Source organism: Mytilus galloprovincialis, chromosome 3, assembly GCF_965363235.1.
Source record: "Mytilus galloprovincialis chromosome 3, xbMytGall1.hap1.1, whole genome shotgun sequence".
Lineage (NCBI taxonomy): Eukaryota > Metazoa > Mollusca > Bivalvia > Mytilida > Mytilidae > Mytilus > Mytilus galloprovincialis.
In genome coordinates this window covers 53,167,605-53,190,680 of record NC_134840.1, presented here as the reverse complement: position 1 = coordinate 53,190,680, position 23,076 = coordinate 53,167,605, and the positions used below count along the sequence as shown (strand labels likewise).

Below are 23,076 nucleotides of genomic sequence, written 5' to 3'. Positions count from 1 at the left end.
TTTTTTATTATTGGCCCAGTTTTCAAGTTGGTCCAAATTGGGGTCCCAAATTAAACTTTGTTTGATTTCAACAAAAATTGTATATATGGGGTTCTTTGATATATGCTTAATCTAACCATGTATATAGATTTTTCATGTTTATGCCCGGTTATCAGATTGGTCCACATTGAGGTCTAAAGGGTCCAAAATTGAACTTTATTTGATTTCATCAAAAATTGAATTCTTGGGGTTCTTTGATATGCTTAATCTAACCATGTATTTAGATTTTGGATATTGGACCATAATAGGTAATGTCCAATTTAAAATTTAAAGTTTAAGTTCTTAGACCACATTCATTATGTGTCAGAAACCTGTGTTGTGTCAACTATTTAATCACAATCCAAATTCAGAGCTGTATCAAACTTGAATGTTGTGTCCATACTTGCCCTAATGTTCAGGGTTCGAACTCTGCGGTCGTATAAAGCTGTGCCCTGCGGAGCATCTGGTTATTGTTCATTTTGTTTTGAAGAGAGTTTGCATATAATTTTCTGACAAAAGCATGCATTCTCTTTGATGTTTTAAAATCAGTCTAAGAAGGTGAAGAAGAAAGGACAAACAAGACCAGAGCAGATACAATGAAACAAGTAAAAAAATAAAAAATAGTGTTGGTTAAATAAATAATTGTAAACCACCAAAAAAGTACTAAATGTTGACACAAAAACATGCGCCCAGTGAAGACACTTCCACAATTGGTAACTGTTTTTAAAGGCAATTTGAAAATTCCTCTTACACTTTCACTATACATGTTCTACTACACCAACACATCGATGAGATTTTGAAGTGCTTACCCTGGGCCCTATCTGTATTTTTATGTAAAATCTCTCATTGTTTTGTATTCTTTGTTGGCTGACCTGCATAGTTTCTGAAACAAAAGTTTGATTTTTTATTGTGTGCCAGAAAACAAGCCGCTTTTCCTTATACGAGTGTCCAATTCTGGAAATGGTTGATATCTTTTTTCATGACATTGGCCATATGTTGAACTGATGTTAAAATAACTTGTAGTAAATTTATGATAAATTTGTATTACTTTATTTTCTGATTTAACATGTATTGTAATTTTTGGTAATTTGTAACTTTTATTTAGGTAGGATTTCCATCACAGAACAACTCACCAAGCTGTGATTACTCTAGATTAGAATTTGACTGTGATGAAGAATTTAATATGTTTTTTGCCAGTAAGACATTTAAATTTATTAATTGTTGTTGCAGCTCTGTGCAAAATTATTCATTGTTATATGTAATTCTGTAATGCTCGTTTATGAAAGCATTATTGCTTCTGCATATCTATGCAAGCAATTCAATGTTTTTTTCTATAGTACATTTGTCAGACCTCGTGATAATTAAGTTATTTAAAAAGTATACAATTATATTTCAAAATAAACACTTTAGTGGAGGAAACAATAACTCATAAAAAAAGTAAAGTTGTGGAAGTAAATGAGTAACATTAATTATGAATGAAAACATAAAAATTGTTCAAATGGAGAAAAATAATGTAGCAGATGAAAAAATAGTGTTGTTTAACTTCAATGCATCATGTGTTACTATTTATGTTCATACTGCAGCGGAGGAAGCATTAAGTTTTCGCCCTATCTGTATTTGTACATACATCCAGACGTCCAAAAATAAGTTTCCGTTCTCTTACTTTCGTTTACATCAAACAAATGTTACTGAACTTACACACAATGCTTTATACCACAAAACACAGATCAGATTTGAATTAGGGTGGCGTCACTTGTACCGTTCTAGAGTACTGGATACTGCCAATTTACAAATAGAAAATTTTTTCGTTTCCTCTTTGTAACTAAAGTTTACCTCAACTAAATAACATTAAACTTATACACAATGGTTAAAACCATAAAACACAGATCAAGTTTGAATTTGAAGGCGTCATTTTTACAATTTTCTTTTTATGTCCCTTTATAACATAATATGCAAGCAGGGGCATTATCTGTGTCTCATGGACACATTCACCACTTGTTTATTTCATTATAGAATAATTGTAATGTATTTGCAGAATACCGATCTGAATGGAGCAATGTTTTACGTCTGTCTACAATATTAAATCCTGGCGTTGCTTTCCAGTTCGCCAACCAGTGGTTACAGAGTGTTCTGTCCAAGGGGATAGATAGTGGGAATGGTATATATTTATGTTTATTTAGATTTCTTTACTTTTTATGGCCCCGCAACCAAGTTGTCGGTGCCATATAGTTTTACCCTTGTCCGATATTCCGAAATTCCTTAATTCCGAAATACCGAAATTCCGCAACAAACCATTATACGGAGTTTTTTTCTAAACGCTCTCAGATATTGGGCTGATTTTTGGTATGTGAGTTACTCATGATGAGTTACAGATCAATTTTAAGTTTTGTTCCGCTCCGCTAATTTTTGCAAAAATTAAGGGTTTACAACTTTGAAAATTGTTGAAAATCACATATTACAGACTTTTTTTCTATACGCATCCAGATTTTCAGCTGATTTTTTTATATGTAAGACTACTATCATGTTTGTGTCCACATGTGTTATTGAAATTGCAGATTTTTCAACTTTTTGAGACGGGCCGTTCATGTAGTTTTGACACATCTAGTTTTATCTGAATTGTACTTATATAAATGATTTTACTATCTACTTTATAAGATTTAAGACCTTAAATGTGTAAAATAAACCAAATCATAACTTGAACAAAATGTCAGTTTATGTTGTTGTTAAATATTTTATATTTTGATAGATGCAGCCAATCATTGTACACTGTCTTCTCCATCGTTCCTAGAGTGGGACGCAGCATCTTGTTTTCTAGAAAGTGTTATGTCCAGACTGTTTGTATCAAAGGCAGAAAACAAACCAGAACTTCACCTAGGAGTTGATCTTCTTCACAGTGTCCTCAACTTTGAAGCAAATGTGAGATTTTTTTTGGTCATGAAAATTTTCTCAGAATTTGTTGTTTATATATTTTTTCACTACCACAATTGGTTATACATGTATTTGATGAATTCCTTAGTTTGAAGATGGATATAATTATAAAAAATGAATTAATAGATAAAAATAAATCTGTTCTAATATAAACCATCAATCTCATGAAATCAAAGAATCCTTAGAAATCAAAACTGGTCAAGTATTCAGGCTGCAAAAGGAATACACTGAAACTAAATATTTTGTATTTACTGGCCATGTGTTCTGTTCATTTAGAATATATTATGAGATTTTGTATTTCCTGATACAAGAGTTTATTTGAGGAATTTTACAAGATAATGCAATATTTAGTTTATACAAGTTTTACTGTATAGTCCATTCTTACTGTATTTTCAGGATCCTCTGGTTTTATCATCTTTATTGTCCTGTATATCAGCATTATTTCCTTATTTATCACAGACTCCACAAACCTTACCTGTAGTTCTCAAAAAGGTATGTAATTCACAATTATCAAAGAATAGCCATCAACATTAAATTTCATTCAGGAGGACAAAAAAAAAGATTAGGGGAAAATCCTTCTTGCCGGAAGGCCAGGATATATCCAGCTGCTGAAGTCTAAAATTCAGTCTTCATCAAATTTTAAATAGAGTTTAAACATGGATTTCATTGCAAGAGTTGTACTTGACAGATCATTTCTTACTTAATAACTCATCAAATTTAGTTTAACTTGGAAAAAATTAAAACACACAAATTGAACAAATTTGTAGGTGTATACTGAATAAATATGCAATAAATGTTCTTCTTTCATGTTAAACTGTGATTTAAATGAAAATTGTTTTTATTTCTTTTCTAGATTTTTTCAGCAGTTACATTTTCACAAGATGGTCAAACTAAAGCTACTAGGAGCCGGGCTGTAAAAAATGTTCGCCAGCATGCTTGTTCAATTGTAGTTAAAATTTCCAAACAGTATACAGACCTCATATTTGTAAGTGAAACAGAAATCATGGTTTTGTTTTGAAATCTTGTATGATAGGGATGTATGCATTACGTTCTACAATCAGATATCCTCATGAAATTATTATCACATCAGAATATTTAGTTTTCCTGGTTAAGTCTGTTTCATAGATACTTTAAACAATATGTCGTCAACTTTATTTGAAGTATGAAATGAATTTTAGTGTACATGTCTGTCGTGCAGGGTTCATCTGATCTTGACCTCTTTCTCAGTTGTTTATGTGATTCTCTTAGTTAAACTTTATCTTTAGGACTATTAACATGAAATCAATCATGGTTGGTAAAGCAGACTAGACATTTTGACAAGTGCACACTTGTTAACTTTCCCATCAAAACAGGCAAGAAATGTCCAGATTTGTACATAAATTGCATGTATTTAAAAGATTTAATGTGATTTTTTTCAGCCAGTATTTGATCAATTATATACTCATATCAGGGAGATTGGAAGGGATTCAGAACAGTTATCTCAAATGGAAAAGTGTATATTGATGGAAGCCTTGATCTTAGTAAGGTGTGTATGAATAAGTGTGGTATTTCTTAAATCTCAGAAACATTTACCTCTTAACTTAGAATGAAGTGGTTGGGGTATTTTATTAAAAAGAGAGGCAAAAGATACCAGAGGGACATTCAAATTCATAAGTCGATGCCATGGCTAAAAAAGAAAATATACTAACAGACACAATAGTACACATATCACAACATAGAGAACTAAAGACTAAGCAACACGTAACCAACCCAAACTAGGGGGTGATCTCCAAAAGGGACAAAGATGCTACTCCATGTTGTGTTACTCATGTTTGTACAAATCCAATATCAATTCTAAATCTATTGTCAACCAACTAGTGATGGGGTCTTTTAAATTGATGAAAGGATGATTTCAACTTCATGATTTCAAAACTCTTTATTTTACAATAAATTAAGTTTTTTAAGATTGAATTGTTTGATTATTAAATCCATGAATGAAAGTCTTTACCAAAAAAGCATTATTTTTGTTAAATGTGAGATAATAGATTGTTTAAATTTTTTTAAATTTCTTTACTGTGGTTGATTATAACTTTTTTTTCTTTATTTGATTTACAGTAATAAATTCTGTAATTTTGAAAAACAGAGTGCATTTATAGATGAAATGTTGAAACCTGTCAAAGATCTATGGATATCTCAGGATTTTAAAGAGTAAGTTTTCTGAAATTCCTTATAGATATTTTTCTTTATAAAGATGAATAAAAAGTAATTGTTATTCCTATCTTGGTTGTAAGAATGAAATTATATGACAAAATAACAATTTTGGTAGTTTTTATTCAACTGGTTTTTAAAGACATGTAAATGAAATTATCTGCTTCTAATTTTTTAAAAGTATCAATTTAAAGTCAGATATTAATCCTGTGGAATAATACTTCCATGACAGAACAGTTATTTCATGCTAAGATTCTTTGTTATCAAGTTACAGTTTTTGTATATTTATTTCAGAGCTTTTTGGTCCACAGAAAAGTTCATGTCCTACATTGGTGTAGACCGTGCTCCTGTAGAACCTAGCTCTGCTGATACATGTGGTATAAATAGGTCACATGTCAGTATACACTACTTTCAGCAATATTTTGCACCATATTTTATCAACTAACAAAATGAACATAATTTGAAAATTAACCAAAGAATTCTGCTCCTTTCAGTTTAGATTTCCAAAATTCAAAAATATTTATATTGTCATTTTTATTTTGTTTAGTAAAATTTGAACCTATTTATTTATTTTCTTTGTTACTATAAAATGGTTTTTTTTGTTTGTAATATGAAATTAAAAATACTTGTTTCTAAAAATATTAACTGAGTGTATTTTATTTCTTCCCAGATATCATGCTGTATAAATACAATACTTGCTGTTATGAAAAGAAGTAAATGGCCAGATAATCCACAGGTTTGATTTTTACATTGTTTATAAAAGATCCTGTAATTTACAGGGTTAATTTGTTTCTGTTTATATTTTTTAAGTGTTCCAGTGGGCTAAAAAAATGGTTAAAAAACTAGTGAAAATATTGTGGTTATTGGCTAATGAGAAGTTACTATAGTTCTAACACATGGCCATTTCAAACTACCTTATACATGTAAATTATTTACCAATTAAAGCATGGTGCTTAGGGTAAACAGAATGGGGATCAACTCTCCCCAAGAAAATAGAAATCCAACCACCTGATTTATGTACAAATTAAAAAAAAAAAGGGAAAAGTAAATATAATATACAACTACACACGATTACAACTGAACTCTACATATGTTTAATGTTCCCTTTACATTCCAGGAGGCCAGCAATGGTGGATTTGTAATGTGTTCATTACAAGATGGAACTGTAGTGTATCGGAACCCAGCTACCTCACATGTCAGCCTCTTGTTGGAAAATTTGTTATATCTAATGAAGTTAGTATATTTTAACCCTTACAATGTCAGCTGTTTTGTTATATAGAATATCCTTAATTCTTAGTAATTACAACTTTTTTTAAATATGGAGTATTTTTGCTATGTCTCTACAAAAACAATGTTTTCTGGATAGAATCTTGAAAAACCTACAACAGTGTCATACTATGATGTTTTGTTATTTGTTTTTGTCAGGTTAGTCAATATTCAGTGGGAGTCCTTTAGTAATAAGTTGTTTATCCTGGTTGTCATCTGTTTATGTGGTTCATAAGTGTTTCTTGCTTTTTTTTTATATAAATGGACTGTTGGTTTTCCCGTTTGAATGGTTTTACACTAGTAATTTTTAGGGCCCTTTGTAGCTTGCTGTTTGATTTGAGCCAAGGCTCTGTGTTGGAGGCTGTACCTTGACCTATTATGGTTTACTTTTATAAATTGTTACTTGGATGGAGAGTTGTCTCATTGGCACTCATAACACATCTTCCTATGAATATTTACACATGCTCAGTAACTTGTGTACTTGGTGTACTTTTAATGTTGATACTTTTGTATTATGATTGCAAACTTCTACTTGAAGTTTTGTCAAAAACAGTGTCAGAATAATTTTCAAAAAGTGTTTGCTCATGTTTATAAATCTAGGTTGTTCTTTGTTTTTAAAAGTACTGCTTGAGTTAATTGATGAACTTTGAATGTTTGTTTAGTGCCATTAGTATTTCTATAATTTGTAACTTAAATATTAATATAACAAATGTAGTATCATATTTTCATGTTTATAAATTGTGTCCCCTTTATTTAAGACAACCTTTTAGAGATAAATTATATACACTTCACATTTTTTAATTACAACCACTTGAAGATGAGTCTAAAAATGAAAATTTCACAAAAAGTTAACAAAAATGAAAAATATTTTCTCAATTAAATTTTGTAAATTAGATTTGATAAATATCTTGTTAAAAACCAAATGATCACAACTTTAAGAAAGTAGATTGATTTTTTTGGTTGAAAATTAACCATTCAAGACATTATGCATAGATTAAAGGTGAGCCATGCTAGCACTTTGGAGCCTCTAGTTTTTAATGAAAAAGATCTAATTCTATGTTGACCTTGTAAATTTATTAACAATCAATGTTGGAGGTAAATGAAATAATTGATTTGTTACAGAACCATGAATGCATTATATCATCCAGACTACCTTCAGGGAAGACATCCTGAATTTACCAAATCATACGAGATGAATGAAATTGAGAAACTAACCATATTAGGTAAGTGAACAAATACTGTATAGCATTTATTATCGCAGGTGTAAAATTTCACGATTTTCATTGAATAAGGTATACAAAATATTTTGCATATCAAAACTTTTATCATTACCTTTGCATGTACAGATTTAAATTGGCGGAGTTTATTTTGGCGATTTTGTTATATCTGTGAAAATTTCCACCCCATGAAAATAACCTGCTATACAGTATCAGTGCTTGTTGTATACACCTTATCGCTATTCACGGCTGAACCGGGAATCAGTCGCGCTTGAACTATTGGCATCATACAACAATCACTTTTTCCATTGTGGCGTCAGATATTTTGTATTAATTTTACGGGAACCTGTGTGATGTCAAGTAATGGCAGACAAATAGCAATAAGGTGTATTGTATAGATAAATATTTACCAATTTCTGTTTCCTCTTCAATTTACTTAACGAAGAGTATAAGGAAATAGCATACTAACTTTGATTAATATAAAATGGTATATATTTCAATATAGTCTAGATAGGCAAGTAAAATGAAGTCTGACCAAACTATTATCTCTTTACATTGTAGCATACTGGTAAGTTAACCAACAAATAGATTGCAGTTATGTTTAGTTATATGCTGTTGCCAGTTTTACTTTTAACAATCTTAACTCTTAGATCTATCTGTTAAGAGACAGAATAATCAGATAAATGGAAGTTGCCTAACGACATAGGCAAAAGCACCTTATAAACAAATCCAACCATACGTTTGAGCCTTGATTTCTTTTTATCTTGCATTCCACATCCAAGTCAAGATCTAGTGTAGTTCTTGATCAACCTGACCTTTGTATTGTTCTTATGTATACCACCTACGTCATTTCTTATACAGTAAATAAATCTAACCATGACAATGTTTTATTTTGTATGTATTTTCCAGGTATACCACCTCCATGTGCAGATTTAACACAGAGTGTAGACTCAAAGAAGCCGGTAGACAGAATGCAAATATTTTTAACCACAACCCATGATAATAGGTAACTTTAGTCTGGGATGACATGATTTGTTTATAAGTTGTAAATGGCTTTCACCTAACTTTCAGTTTTTGTTGTTTCTCTTACCTCAGTACTTTGTGTTTTTTTGTCTTTATAATTTTGTTTTATTGTGCCAATCTGATTAAGTCAAGTAATTTTTTGGCTGACTACAATGTATGTATTTTGCTTATTGTTGAAGGCTGTATTGTGACATTTGGTTACTTACAAAGACATCCTTTGGATTCTGGTATATAGTTGTATCATCATACTATATGTCTTTACTTTTCAAACATCACTTCTTACATTTAATACATCACATTTGTACAATTTTTATAGATTGATGCATTCAGATTTCTTCAAGGGCATATGATACAGTTACAGGGGAGGTAATGACGTTGCTAACGTAAATTGATATTTTCGCGACATCAAACTATGACTTATCGCGAAAAGATTCAGTTTTCAACTGATTTTTATCATTCAAACTTATTTAACTTGAAAACAAGTTCATGGACCCCTCTTTTTTAAAATGCCATTTGGTTTCATTACGTAAGAAGATTATGTCTGCCAAAAACATCAATAGTGCATTTTCTTTTTTAAATTTGATAAATATACAGCAAAAAATTTTGATTTTTTTCTACATTCTTGAACATTTGATTAATATGAGCTATTTGAAAAAACAATTTGCACAAAATTAAAGGACATTGATATAAAACAGAATTTACAAATAATTTAACAAAAAACAGCTTATGTTAATCTTTTAAAACAAAAAAGTTATGTATTTCTGTTGAAAGGAAAAATATGTCCACAAATCTGAATTTTGGAAATATATAAAATTTTGACCTCATTTTACTCAAAAAGTAGCACAAGAAGGTATATTTTTCATTACATATTTGATTTAATCAGGCAAAAATATCACCTATATGCAAATTGTCAGCAAATTTTCAATATGGGATCAAAACTTTATCGTATGCCCTTAAACAGAAGGACACATTCAGTGTTGTATTTAAAAATTAACTTTTTTGTATTTAATTAAAGTAATTTGCATTCACTATTTAAGCAGAATCTCCATATATAGGGAGAGGTATAAAACTTCTCTTTCAACAAATTACATGATGAAAATAATAATATTTTTGTATTTTACAGTTGCCATATCCTAGGAAATGCTGGTCAGTGTTTAGGATATGAGTTCTACAAAGAACCAAACCTTTCACAACTACTACTCAATACAGTATTTACCAACTTACAAAACCTGCCAGATTTTAGGACAAAACTTATTATTAATATCCTTTCTATGTAATCAGTTGTTTGTCACCTCATAAATCTATTAGTGTTTGTGAAAGGGTTTCAATGAAACCCATATTGTGTGTTTTCCTAGTAATGATTTGGGAAAGAAAACAATTCCTGTAAAAAATCACTTTTGTGTTTATTCCTTTTCACCATATATGTTTGTTGTCATTTTATGTATAGTCCGACGTCCAAAAACAGTCTATAACCGAGTGCACCTTCAATTATGGATTTGTTTATAATTGTTTTTTATTCAACCGCAAAACTTTTTTGCGTCGTATAATGCTATCATGTCTTTGTCGTCGTCCGAAGACGCATTTAGTTTCTGGACAATAACTTTAGTTTTAGTGAATGGATCTCTATAAATTTTTACCAGAAGGTTCAATACCACTAAAGGAAGGTTGGGATTGATTTTGATGGTTATGGTCCAAATAGTTAAGTAATAAGGGGCCCCAAAATGAGCATTTTTGCAGTTTTTCAAACAATAACTTGTGTTTAAGTGTATCAATCTATCTGAAATTATTCCACAAGGTTCCATACAATGAAGGGATGGTTGGTATTGATTTTGGGGGTTATGGCTCAAAATGTTTTGGAATTAGTGGCAAAATGGAGGAAAAACTAGGTTTTTCTTGTCAATGGACAATTAAGACAATTTAAAAGCAGTGTAAGGGAGGTTATTCAAAAATATTTAACATGCAATGTTGGGTATGTTCAGATATACCTCCCTTACACTTCTTGTAAACTATGTATAAAGGAATGTCAGGTTTTGGATTAATTGCAAAAAAAGGGGCGTGGTAGTAGTTGTCAATTTTTTTACCCTAATTTCTCAAATTCCAAATTTTTGAAAAGCTTGAAGAAGAAATCTTTTAATTTCACAATATAATATTGTGCAATAGATTTGTAAGATCTTGACATTTGTTTTGTGTCAGAAACTTGTGTCCATACTTGCCCCACTTGTTCAAGGTTCGACATCTGCGGTCGTATAAAGCTGTGCCCTGCAGAGCACCTGGTTTTTTTTTTTATTATTCTATAGTATCAAATATTTAAATGTTTTATAGATTATTCTCCAGTGTTAAAAAAAACCCAGCAGTTTGAGTGTTTTGTCCTCTTTCCTTTTATTAAATAAAACATGAGCCGAAATGTGCTAAATTGAAGTTATGTTATAAAGGTCTTTTAAATCTATCTAGACAGTCATCCTTAACCATTTATAAGAGTATTTGTGAAACCTTATGTACAGCATTGTCCAAAGGATTGTTACTCTACTGCAGTTATACCAATCTTAGAGGTTCTTTGTCCAACATTTAATCCTTAACCATTTATAAGAGTATTTGTGAAACCTTATGTACAGCATTGTCCAAAGGATTGTTACTCTACTGCAGTTATACCCATCTTGGAGGTTCTTTGTCCAACATTTTATCCTTAACCATTTATAAGAGTATTTGTGAAACCTTATGTACAGCATTGTCCAAAGGATTGTTACTCTACTGCAGTTATACCCATCTTAGAGGTTCTTTGTCCAACATTTTATCCTTAACCATTTATAAGAGTATTTGTGAAACCTTATGTACAGCATTGTCCAAAGGATTGTTACTCTACTGCAGTTATTCCTATCTTAGAGGTTCTTTGTCCAACATTTTATCCTTAAACATTTCTAAGAGTATTTGTGAAACCTTATGTACAGCATTGTCCAAAGGATTGTTACTCTACTGCAGTTATACCAATCTTAGATGTTCTTTGTCCAACATTTTATCCTTTAACCTTTTATAAGAGTATTTGTAAAACCTTATGTACAGCATTGTCCAAAGGATTGTTACTCTACTGCAGTTATTCCTATCTTAGAGGTTCTTTGTCCAACATTTTATCGTTAACCATTTCTAAGAGTATTTGTGAAACCTTATGTACAGCATTGTCCAAAGGATTGTTACTCTACTGCAGTTATACCAATCTTAGAGGTTCTTTGTCCAACATTTAATCCTTAACCATTTATAAGAGTATTTGTGAAACCTTATGTACAGCATAGTCCAAAGGATTGTTACTCTACTGCAGTTATACCAATCTTGGAGGTTCTTTGTCCAACATTTTATCCTTAAACATTTCTAAGAGTATTTGTGAAACCTTATGTACAGCATTGTCCAAAGGATTGTTACTCTACTGCAGTTATACCAATCTTAGAGGTTCTTTGTCCAACATTTTATCCTTAAACATTTCTAAGAGTATTTGTGAAACCTTATGTACAGCATTGTCCAAAGGATTGTTACTCTACTGCAGTTATACCCATCTTAGAGGTTCTTTGTCCAACATTTTATCCTTAAACATTTCTCAGAGTATTTGTGAAACCTTATGTACAGCATTGTCCAAAGGATTGTTACTCTAGCAGTTATACCAATCTTAGAGGTTCTTTGTCCAACATTTTATCCTTAAACATTTCTAAGAGTATTTGTGAAACCTTATGTACAACATTGTCCAAAGGATTGTTACTCTACTGCAGTTATACCCATCTTGGAGGTTCTTTGTCCAACATTTTATCCTTAACCATTTATAAGAGTATTTGTGAAACCTTATGTACAGCATTGTCCAAAGGATTGTTACTCTACTGCAGTTATTCCTATCTTAGAGGTTCTTTGTCCAACATTTTATCCTTAACCATTTATAAGAGTATTTGTTAAACCTTATGTACAGCATTGTCCAAAGGATTGTTACTCTACTGCAGTTATTCCTATCTTAGAGGTTCTTTGTCCAACATTTTATCCTTAAACATTTCTAAGAGTATTTGTGAAACCTTATGTACAGCATTGTCCAAAGGATTGTTACTCTACTGCAGTTATACCCATCTTAGAGGTTCTTTGTCCAACATTTTATCCTTAAACATTTCTAAGAGTATTTGTGAAACCTTATGTACAGCATTGTCCAAAGGATTGTTACTCTAGCAGTTATACCAATCTTAGAGGTTCTTTGTCCAACATTTTATCCTTAAACATTTCTAAGAGTATTTGTGAAACCTTATGTACAGCATTGTCCAAAGGATTGTTAATCTACTGCAGTTATACCCATCTTGGAGGTTCTTTGTCCAACATTTTATCCTTAACCATTTATAAGAGTATTTGTGAAACCTTATGTACAGCATTGTCCAAAGGATTGTTACTCTACTGCAGTTATTCCTATCTTAGAGGTTCTTTGTCCAACATTTTATCCTTAACCATTTATAAGAGTATTTGTAAAACCTTATGTACAGCATTGTCCAAAGGATTGTTACTCTACTGTAGTTATACCCATCTTAGAGGTTCTTTGTCCAACATTTTATCCTTAACCATTTATAAGAGTATTTGTGAAACCTTATGTACAGCATTGTCCAAAGGATTGTTACTCTACTGCAGTTATACCCATCTTAGAGGTTCTTTGTCCAACATTTTATCAGGTTTGTATTTATCTATGCATTTAATCATGATTTCCTGAAATCCAGTATAAACCATGTATTGCAGTGTTTACTTTGTTTTTATGATTATACCATAATAATACAAGAAATATTTACCTGCCCTGAAGAATTAATATAAATTTGCTGTGTTAATAATTTCAATTTATGCACTGGTTCATATAAATTTGCTGTTTCAATCTACTTGCTGGTAATGTTTTAATGAAAGGATAGTGTGAGCAGATTACCTTGAATTTTAATATTTTAATAAAACACTACCCACCTTTAAGTGAAATCTTAATAATTAAATGATCTGTTTATATTTCTTTTTAAAAACTACAAAATTATACATCAAGTGTACACAGAAGGGGAATTTCTTATTTTCTTTTAATTTTAGTGTAACATAATGAAAACATATGGTAATGGTAATGTATTTCATTGATTTGTTTTCAGATATTAAGTACTAAGTGGCAGCTTATCATACAAAGAACAAGGTATGGTGTCTTACTTATACAACATATGTTCTAGATAGACAGGGTGGTTAGACTGGATTAACCCAATCAAATTTTACGCCTGCACTGAGTACAAGCTCACAATGGATGTTTAAGATAAATGTTAGGATATTACAATGTAAATATATTGTATTCAGCTCTGAAAATTGAATAAATTTTAGAAAGTATTTTTGAATATTAAAAGCACAATATGTCTTTTTGTCTCTTGTTGAAAGGTAGCCATCCACACATTGTTATTCAGAAATTAATTAAATTTTTTTTTTTTTAATTGTGTCTGTTATCTCTTCTTTATTTTTGTCAGTGAAGAAGATGACAATAAGGAATCACAAGAAGTTGTAGATGACCATCTCACGAGGCAACTTACCAAAGAATATTTAGATCTGTTAGGTAAGGACCATCTCACAAGGCAACTTACCAAGGGATGTTTAGATCTGTAGGTAAGGATCATCTCAAATGGCAACTTACCATAGAATATTGGGACATGTTAGGTCAGGACCATCTCACAAGGCAACTAACTAAGGAATATTTATATCTGTTTGGTAAGGACTATCTCACAAGGCAACTTACCAAGGAATATTTAGATTTATGAGTTAGGATCTTCTCATGTGGCAACTAGCTAAGGATTATTTAGATCTGTTAGGTAAAGATCATCTTACAGGGCAACTTACCAAGGAGTATTTAGATCTGTTGGGTAAGGACCATTTCACAAGGCAACTTTCCAAGGAATATTTAGATCTGTTAGGTAAGGATCATCTCATAAGGCAACTTAACAAGGAATACTTAGATCTGTTAGGTAAGGATCATCTCATAAGGCAACTTACCAATGAATATTTAGATCTGTTAGGTAGGATCATCTCACAAGGCAACTAAACAAAGAATATTAAGATCTGTTAGGTAAGGACCATCTCACAGGGCAACTTACCAGGAGTTTTTCGATCTGTTAGGTAAGGATCATCTCACAAGGCAACTTACCAAGGAATATTTATATCTGTTAGGTAAGGATAATCTTACAAGGCAACTTACCAAGGAATATTTATATCTGTTAAGTAAGGATCATCTCACAAGGCAACTAAACAAGGACGATTTAGATATTTTAGGTAAGGATTATCTCTCAAGGCAACTAAACAAGGACTATTAAGATATGTTAGGTAAGGATCATCTCACAAGGCAACTTACCAAGGAATATTTATATATGTTAGGTAAGGATCATCTCACAAGGCAACTTACCAAGGAATATTTATTTCTGTTAGGTAAGGATCATCTCATAAGGCAACTTACCAAGGAATACTTAGATCTGTTAGGTAAGGATCATCTCACAAGGCAACTTACCAAGGAGTATTTATATCTGTTAGGTAAGGATCATCTCACAAGGCAGCTTATCAAGGAATAATTAGATCTGTTAGGTAAGGATCATCTCATAAGGCAACTTACCATTGAATATTAAGATCTGTTAGGTAAGGACCATCTCACAGGGCAACTTACCAGGAGTTTTTCGATCTGTTAGGTAAGGATCATCTCAAAAGTCAACTTACCAAGGAATATTTATATCTGTTAGGTAAGGATAATCTTACAAGGCAACTTACCAAGGAATATTTATATTTGTAAGGTAAGGATCATATCACAAGGCAACTAAACAAGGACGATTTAGTTATTTTAGGTAAGGATTATCTCACAAGGCAACTAAACAAGGACTTAAGATATGTAAGGTAAGGATCATCTCACAAGGCAACTTACCAAGGAATATTTATATCTGTTAGGTAAGGATCATCTCACAAGGCAACTTACCAAGGAATATTTATATCTGTTAGGTAAGGATCATCTCATAAGGCAACTTACCAAGGAATACTTAGATCTGTTAGGTAAGGATCATCTCACAAGGCAACTTACCAAGGAGTATTTATATCTGTTAGGTAAGGATCATCTCACAGGGCAACTTATCAAGGAATTCTTAGATCTGTTAGGTAAGGATCGTCTGATAAAGCAACTTACCATTGAATATTTAGATCTGTTAGGTAAGGATCATCTCACAAGGCAACTAAACAAAGAATATTAAGATCTGTTAGGTAAGGACAATCTCACAGGGCAGCTTACCAGGAGTTTTTCTATCTGTTAGGTAAGGATCATCTCACAAGGCAACTTACCAAGGAATATTTATATCTGTTAGGTAAGGATAATCTCACAAGGCAACTTACCAAGGAAAATTTATATCTGTTAGGTAAGGATCATCTCACAAGGCAACTAAACAAGGACGATTTAGATATATTAGGTAAGGATTATCTCACAATGCAACTAAACAAGGACTATTAAGATCTGTTAGGTAAGGATCATCTCACAAGGCAACTTACCAAGGAATATTTATATCTGTTAGGTAAGGATCATCTCAATGGGCAACTCACCAAGAAGTATTTAGATCTATTGGGTGAAGATCATCCCACAAGGCAACCTACCAAAGAATTTTTAAATATGAAAGGTAAGGAGTCTAAGGACCATCTGACAAGGCAACTTACCAAGAAATTTATTGGTCTATGTCTCACAAAGCAACTGTCCAAGGAATGGGGATATCTGTTGGATAAAGACTATTTCAAGTGGCAACCTACCAATGAATATCTGTATGGTAGGGACTGTCTTACAAGATAGATTACAAATATTGTATTTGTTAAAGAGAACTAATTATAATATCTGGCACTCTTTATCCTACAGTTTCATTACCAATTATCTATTTATATTTATCTTTTTATGATTTAGTTAATGTAACCCATGACAGAAAGACAGTAGAATCAAGTGACGATATAGGGGACGAGGAAGTAATACAGACACCTGCTAATCCAAGGGAAGAAACTCTGTCTCTCCTAGGTCAAATGTGTCTCAAAAATGAGGTTAGTACTTGATACCCAGGAAATTATAACATGTAACTTATTATCCAAACTATATAACTTATTTCGGCCCAGTATTCAGCACTTCTGTGCTGACATGAATTATCATTGATATGGTCATATTTATGAATTAACTGTTTACCAAACTTTTGAATTTTTGAAATACTTAGGCTTTTCTACCTCAGGAAAAGATTACCTTAGCTGCATTTGGCAAAACTTTTTGGAATTTTGGTCCTCAATACTCTTCAACTTCGTACTTTTTTTGGCCTTTTAATTTTTTTTTTTGGATTCGAGCATCACTGCTGAGTCTTTTGTAGACGAAACGTGCGTCTGGCGTAAATACAAAATTTAATCCTGGTATCTATGATGAGTTAATTTATAATATATTTGAAATTCTTTACATTCATTTAAAAATATTTAAGTTTTTTTTTTCTGTTTTTGCATTAGTTTGTTTTGTTTGCAGAACTCCTTACAAATATAACTTCATTCAATCTTTTGACTTTCATATGAAAAAACATCTAGATTATAGTTAATAATTATGTATTAAAGACATCTAAAGTAAAATAAATAATTGAATTTCTTCCTAAATATAAACTTTAATATTCCATAAATTTTTGTTGATTAGTTGACAAAAAAGTTACAGGTTCTTATTATAACATTTGTATATTTTTTTTTCAGAGTATCTATCCCTCTTTATTGATGTTTGTATACAGCTGTTTATCATGGAGTGATACTTCTGTGGCAAATAGAGCTACAGGACTGTGTTATTCTACATTAAAACAGGTAACCTATGAAATTTTAAAAACTTTTAAGTGGGAACAAAAACACAAGTGTGAAAAAAACCCATTTATGAGGAAACAAATTTCAAGATCAGACTTCAAAGTATTAACAGATAAAATTGAGAATGGTAATGGGGAATATGTTAAAGAGACAACAACCCGACCACAGATCAGATAACAGCCGAAGACCACAAATGGGTATTCAACGCAGCATTAAAATTCAGCACCCAGAGTTGGGCCTCAACTGGCCCTTAAATAAAAGTCTGTATTAGTTTTGTGAAATCACACTAAACTCCAAAACATATAAATGATTTAAAATTAAAAAAATATACAAGACTTACAAAAGCCAGTGGCTCCTGACTTGGGACAAGTGCAAAAATGCAGCAGGGCTAATAAGTAATTTTAAAGTAAATATTGAAGTTTAATGATTTGTGTTTTTTTTTCATCCATTTTACCAATTGAAAAATTTTGGTTTTTTGTACTTAACACAACATGTCTAATGCTAAAGGTGACTTTTTATGTAAACTGATAGGAATTAAAGGACTTCTTTGGTATATATCTATGAGTCATTCACTGTTTTCCCACAATATCATGTGAAACAAAGATATAAAGGGTCTAAACTAATGTAGTACCATTTTCAGTTTATAGACTTTTCTCAAGGTCAACAATCAATCAATCAATCAAGGTGTTTTTGTATATATAATTTTTTTTTATTTTCCAAAGCTTTAGTAATTTACAAAAAACCAAAATATATGAAGAAGCAAGGAAAAATTGATGAATTACTGTAACAAACATTTATTATGTTGGTTTTTTTTTCAGTTTCATGCGGATCAGAATATCACCAATGACTTAGCTTTATACTTCTTTAGATCAGTCCTGAAAGGTTTACATACACATGGACAACATGAAGAACTTCAATCGTCATTGTTATTACTGGGATTACAGACTTATGAATTACTGGTAGATTAGATTTATAATTGTATTTATTGCAATATTTTAAATACTTTGTTAAAATGTAGTTTACATCAGATTTTTTTCAGAAATATGATAAAATGAATACCAGATACTAAACTGCTTGTTTTCAATTGGTCTTTTAGTTGGTTTTCAAGATACTAATGTCAAAAATGTATAGCTTTTTTTGGGAGGGTTTGGTGATATAATATGGCAAGAGATTATCTTATACTACATTAATCAAAAACAACTTTTATTTTACAGAGACCTCAGTATCCAGAATTGACCCAAGTACTTTTACAAGTGCCTAATTGTACAGAAGATTTAATACAGGTATAATTTATATGAAATATTATGTTTGTTGTTTCTGTAAAAATAGCTATAAATATATTACACATATGTTATACAAGCTGTACAATGTATTGAGTTTAAGATTATATTTCCCCAATCTACATTGTTTAGACACAAAGGGCGTATGACATTTGCGCCGATTTTGAAAATTTTCATTCTTTCATTTGCTCCAATTTCATTTTTTCATTTGCGCCGATTTATATTTTCTCCTAATTAAATTTACAGGTAAGTTACAGGTAAGTTAATACTTTTACATGTAAATTCCAGGGAATACAAAAAAAGCCATAACAAAAGCTAGAATACACTATTTTAGACCTACCTTTTACAAGTAACTAAAGATATATTTAATATAGGAAGTACAGACCCAAATTGTCTGCTATGCAAACTTGAGGAAGAAAACATTCAACATTTTCAAACTAGATGTCCATCCCTGGGAGTGGTCTGAAGGACTTTTTATGCCCCATTTAAACAGTCTGTAATCAATAGAGTTGGGATTGATAAATTTTCAAAATAGAGAAACATTAAGCCAATTAATTGTTTACTGCAGAAAACTAATGGGTTCTACACTTTCAAACGACAGTTCTAGGAATTTGTGTGATACATTACACCAACAGAAGTTAAATCAGAGCAATGCTCTATCATTATTAAATTCATCATTCATCACTTAGAATTGAACTTTTTTCAATACTTTTCAGAGTTCAAAACAGTTATATAGATGTAAGAAGTGATAATTCATAACATATGTACAACCTTTAATGATATATGAAACTCATTGGCACTCATTCCACCTCTTCTTATATATATTCACCTGTAATTTACCTGTAAAAAATCAGCGCAAATGAAATGAAGATCGGTGCAAATGCAAAACGACGGACACAAATATGGATAATTACTCTTTATATATCATGTTTGTGTTTTCAGTAAAATAACTGTAAATATGTTACCAGTATTTTATACAAGCCTGTGTAATATATTGAGTTTAAAATAATACATCTGTAATCCTCATTGTTCGGATGAAATAATAAAACAAACTTGAAAAAATTTAAAAAGTAATGCATTCTGGTTGTGTAACAGGGGTATATATCCCTCACAAAAAATTATTGGTTGAGGTGTCAACCAAGCGAGAATAGTTATTTTCAGTAGGCCTTTAAAGGGTAAAAGACGGTACTTGTTAGTTTAAAGGATAAAGACAGTACATGTTGTAGTTGTAGAATGGAAATTCTTGAAATTTTTTAATCTAATCTGACTTCAATTTTACAATTACAGAACTATGAAACCTTTTTTGACTCTACTATAGTTATTAAAGGTGATAACCTTCTAAGTGTACTGGTTATGCTTACACAAAATATGTGAGGACATCAAAATCAAAATGGCCTAAAAGAACGATTAAACTGTCTTAGGTTATCTTTACTCAAGGGAGTATAAAAATGATTTCTTCACTCCCCCTTTTATGTATGAGGATACACACCTTATCACTATTTGTCCTCTTTTACTGCACATCACAAAGGTTCCAGTAAAATTTTGATGTCACAATAGAAAGTTTCTGACAGCTCAAAGGAAAAGTAATTGTTGTGTGACATCAATAGTTCAAAGTCACAGATTCTCGGTTCAAGTGTTGCAAATTCTCAAATACAAAAATGTTCTATTGACCCTCTAAAAGAAGTCAAAGCAAACATATTTTTATTGAAATCAGATTGATTTTCTTCTTATTTCCTTTTTTATTAGTTATATATTTTTTATTTAATATTACAATTTATATTCTTTTGCAGGGTTTTGATGTAAAACTTTTACAACCAAATAACCAGAAACAGTTTAATGAAAAGAAGAAAAAAGATGCATTTAAAAAGCTAGTAGCTGATATTATAGGGGTATGCAATTTTGAAATAACTATTTTTTTCTAAATATTGAAGTCTAGAATCTTTGTCACTTAGAAAGAAAAAAAATGTGTTGCACTGTTTATTAATTTTAATAAAAAATTAAATAATAATTTATGTTATGCAAACGTTTTGGCAAATCCAGAGGATTCTGTAAAAGGTCTTTAGAACAGAAAGTAAAACAGATCCTTGTGAGGGCAGAAGGTACACAGGATCTCTATTTTAGTAATACTAAATTGAATTATAGGAAAGATGAGCTAATTGTATTATTAATTATATATATTTATGTTGTAGAAAAGTATTGGACAGATGTTCAAACGAGAAATTCACTACAGAGATCTTCCAACATTGTTCACTGTATCCAGGAAGAAGCACCTGCCTTTAGATTCTGTAGAACCTCATAATATGGGACTGTGTGATTTATTTACACCATCCAATGGTGCACCAACATTTATAAACCAAGAATTAGACTAATTCAAATGTATCATGTGACTTGTTCAATAAGCTTTCAGCTAAGCTGGCAAACAAAAAAACCTTCTGTGTTGTAAAACATTTGCATAAAAACTGGACTCATTTTAAGCCTATCATCATGACATGTATTGTTTGTCGTCTTTTATCTCTGATATTATGCAGATAAAATGTTGATATTCTACCATATCTATTTATATAATCATGGACTAGAAGAACGAATTTATAAATTGCTGAGAGATATTTTTGAATAAACTGGAATGAAATAAAGTGTCCCATTCACTGTTCATGTTTATTTTTTAATGGTTGTGAAAATTTTAAAAGAATTACAGAATAGATTAATCAATGTTAATGTCTGAATACTTTTAATTATGAAAGGTTGCAGCATGCCATTACAAAAAAAAATGCTGTATGAACAAATGCAATTCATCATAGATACCAAGATTAAAATTTTGTACATCTAATGCACATTTTAAAATTGAGAATTGAAATAGCGAATGTGTCAAAGAGACAACAACCTGACCAAAGAGGAAAAAACAAACAGCCGAATGCCACCAATGGATCTTCGTTACAGCAAGAAAATCTCACACCTGGAGGCGTCCTTCAGCTGGCTCCTAAACAAAAATGCATACTGTATAGGTCAGTGAAAATGGACGTCATCCTAAACTCCATAACATATATCTGAACTAAAATTAAAAATAATACAAGACATACTGACTTTGGACACGCGCAAAATGCGTCAGGGTTAAACAGGGTATTGTGAAATCTCAACTCTCACATTTTGTCTATTAAAGACTCATCAGTAATGCTTGAATAAAAAAGGTTTAAAAGGCTAAATGAAGTTGAAAAACATTGAGGACCTGAAATTCATAAAGATTTTGCCAAATTCAGCTAAGGTAGTCTATTACTAGGGTAGAACATCAAATATTACACCAGTGTCAGTAACATTTGTTAAGTTCTAAAATGACCAGAGTTTTAGTCAAATTTTTAAGGAAATCAACACAGACTCTGAAAATTCCAAGTGAACAAAAATATAATGGAAATAAAGTATGATCTCAACTGAGAGTTCGTGTTTTTGGACTGCAACATTTACATGTTGGAGCACAGTTTCCTTTATCTTTAACTGATATGATGAAAATGAAAGGGTCTGACTATAGGATTGTGTTGAAAAGGTAACAATACATGTATAGAAAATTTATTGTTATTGAGACTAATTGCCTGAATGCAATGTCGGGTTTGTAGATTAATCATGCACCGAATAGTATTTGTGTATATGATTACATTGCTTTATTGTGACATTATATTCATCAAAACTTTAATGTTGAAATAGATTTCATTGCAAAGGTAATCAAACCTTTCATTTGAATCAGTTGAAGTTTATCTAAAAAAAAAATATTTGTTCAGTATTGAAAAGTTGGCCAACATTTGGACTGATGCTTGTAAAATATATGCATTTGTCATATATTTAGCTCCATAAGGCCCCCTCTTCCTCCCCCAATTCTGCCCCTGAAAATATTCCAACCATATGTCCCCATTCAAATGGATTGATCATCACAAAAAAAGGGGGTTATAACCCCTAGAATCCCCACCCCATGGGTATGCCACTGGATTGATCATTGATTGCATCTATTGGCAAATATTTTATACATTTTCAAGGTCGGTATCCCAACAAACTTTTATTTAAGCCATCTATCCAGTCTAAACCAATGGGTACTAAATAAGATAAAATCCAATGTAAGACACCCCTGGGAATACTATAAAATCATCAGCTTTTGGTCAATATAAGGAAAACAAAATCTTGTAAATATAACTTTTAGACAAATACATTGTTTACATACATCTGGTCAAGGATTAGTTATACATTCTTGTAACATAAATTGTATTTTTTCTTTTGATGTTTTAATGCAATAATTCGCTTAAGGTGGTATGGGTGTCTTCCTCCATCTTGGATTGTAA

The 23,076-nt window shown here is 31.2% G+C and overlaps 1 protein-coding gene across 1 annotated transcript in view; it reads left to right on the top strand.

Moving 5' to 3' along the window:
- Window positions 1-21,384, top strand: part of LOC143068301 (exportin-5-like) — a 39,152-nt gene extending 17,768 nt beyond the window's left edge. The window contains exons 11-32 of the mRNA XM_076242239.1: window positions 1,124-1,214; window positions 2,054-2,176; window positions 2,765-2,934; window positions 3,343-3,438; window positions 3,800-3,931; window positions 4,365-4,471; window positions 5,041-5,133; window positions 5,428-5,527; window positions 5,804-5,869; window positions 6,251-6,366; window positions 7,522-7,622; window positions 8,526-8,622; window positions 9,763-9,912; window positions 13,222-13,318; window positions 13,766-13,806; window positions 14,126-14,211; window positions 16,570-16,700; window positions 17,376-17,480; window positions 18,296-18,436; window positions 18,692-18,760; window positions 20,548-20,646; window positions 20,947-21,384. Coding sequence (XP_076098354.1) covers window positions 1,124-1,214; window positions 2,054-2,176; window positions 2,765-2,934; window positions 3,343-3,438; window positions 3,800-3,931; window positions 4,365-4,471; window positions 5,041-5,133; window positions 5,428-5,527; window positions 5,804-5,869; window positions 6,251-6,366; window positions 7,522-7,622; window positions 8,526-8,622; window positions 9,763-9,912; window positions 13,222-13,318; window positions 13,766-13,806; window positions 14,126-14,211; window positions 16,570-16,700; window positions 17,376-17,480; window positions 18,296-18,436; window positions 18,692-18,760; window positions 20,548-20,646; window positions 20,947-21,126 — 2,391 coding nt within the window. The 3' untranslated portion in view covers window positions 21,127-21,384. The remainder of the gene's footprint in view (window positions 1-1,123; window positions 1,215-2,053; window positions 2,177-2,764; window positions 2,935-3,342; window positions 3,439-3,799; window positions 3,932-4,364; window positions 4,472-5,040; window positions 5,134-5,427; window positions 5,528-5,803; window positions 5,870-6,250; window positions 6,367-7,521; window positions 7,623-8,525; window positions 8,623-9,762; window positions 9,913-13,221; window positions 13,319-13,765; window positions 13,807-14,125; window positions 14,212-16,569; window positions 16,701-17,375; window positions 17,481-18,295; window positions 18,437-18,691; window positions 18,761-20,547; window positions 20,647-20,946) is intronic.
- Window positions 21,385-23,076: the final 1,692 nt, after the last annotated feature.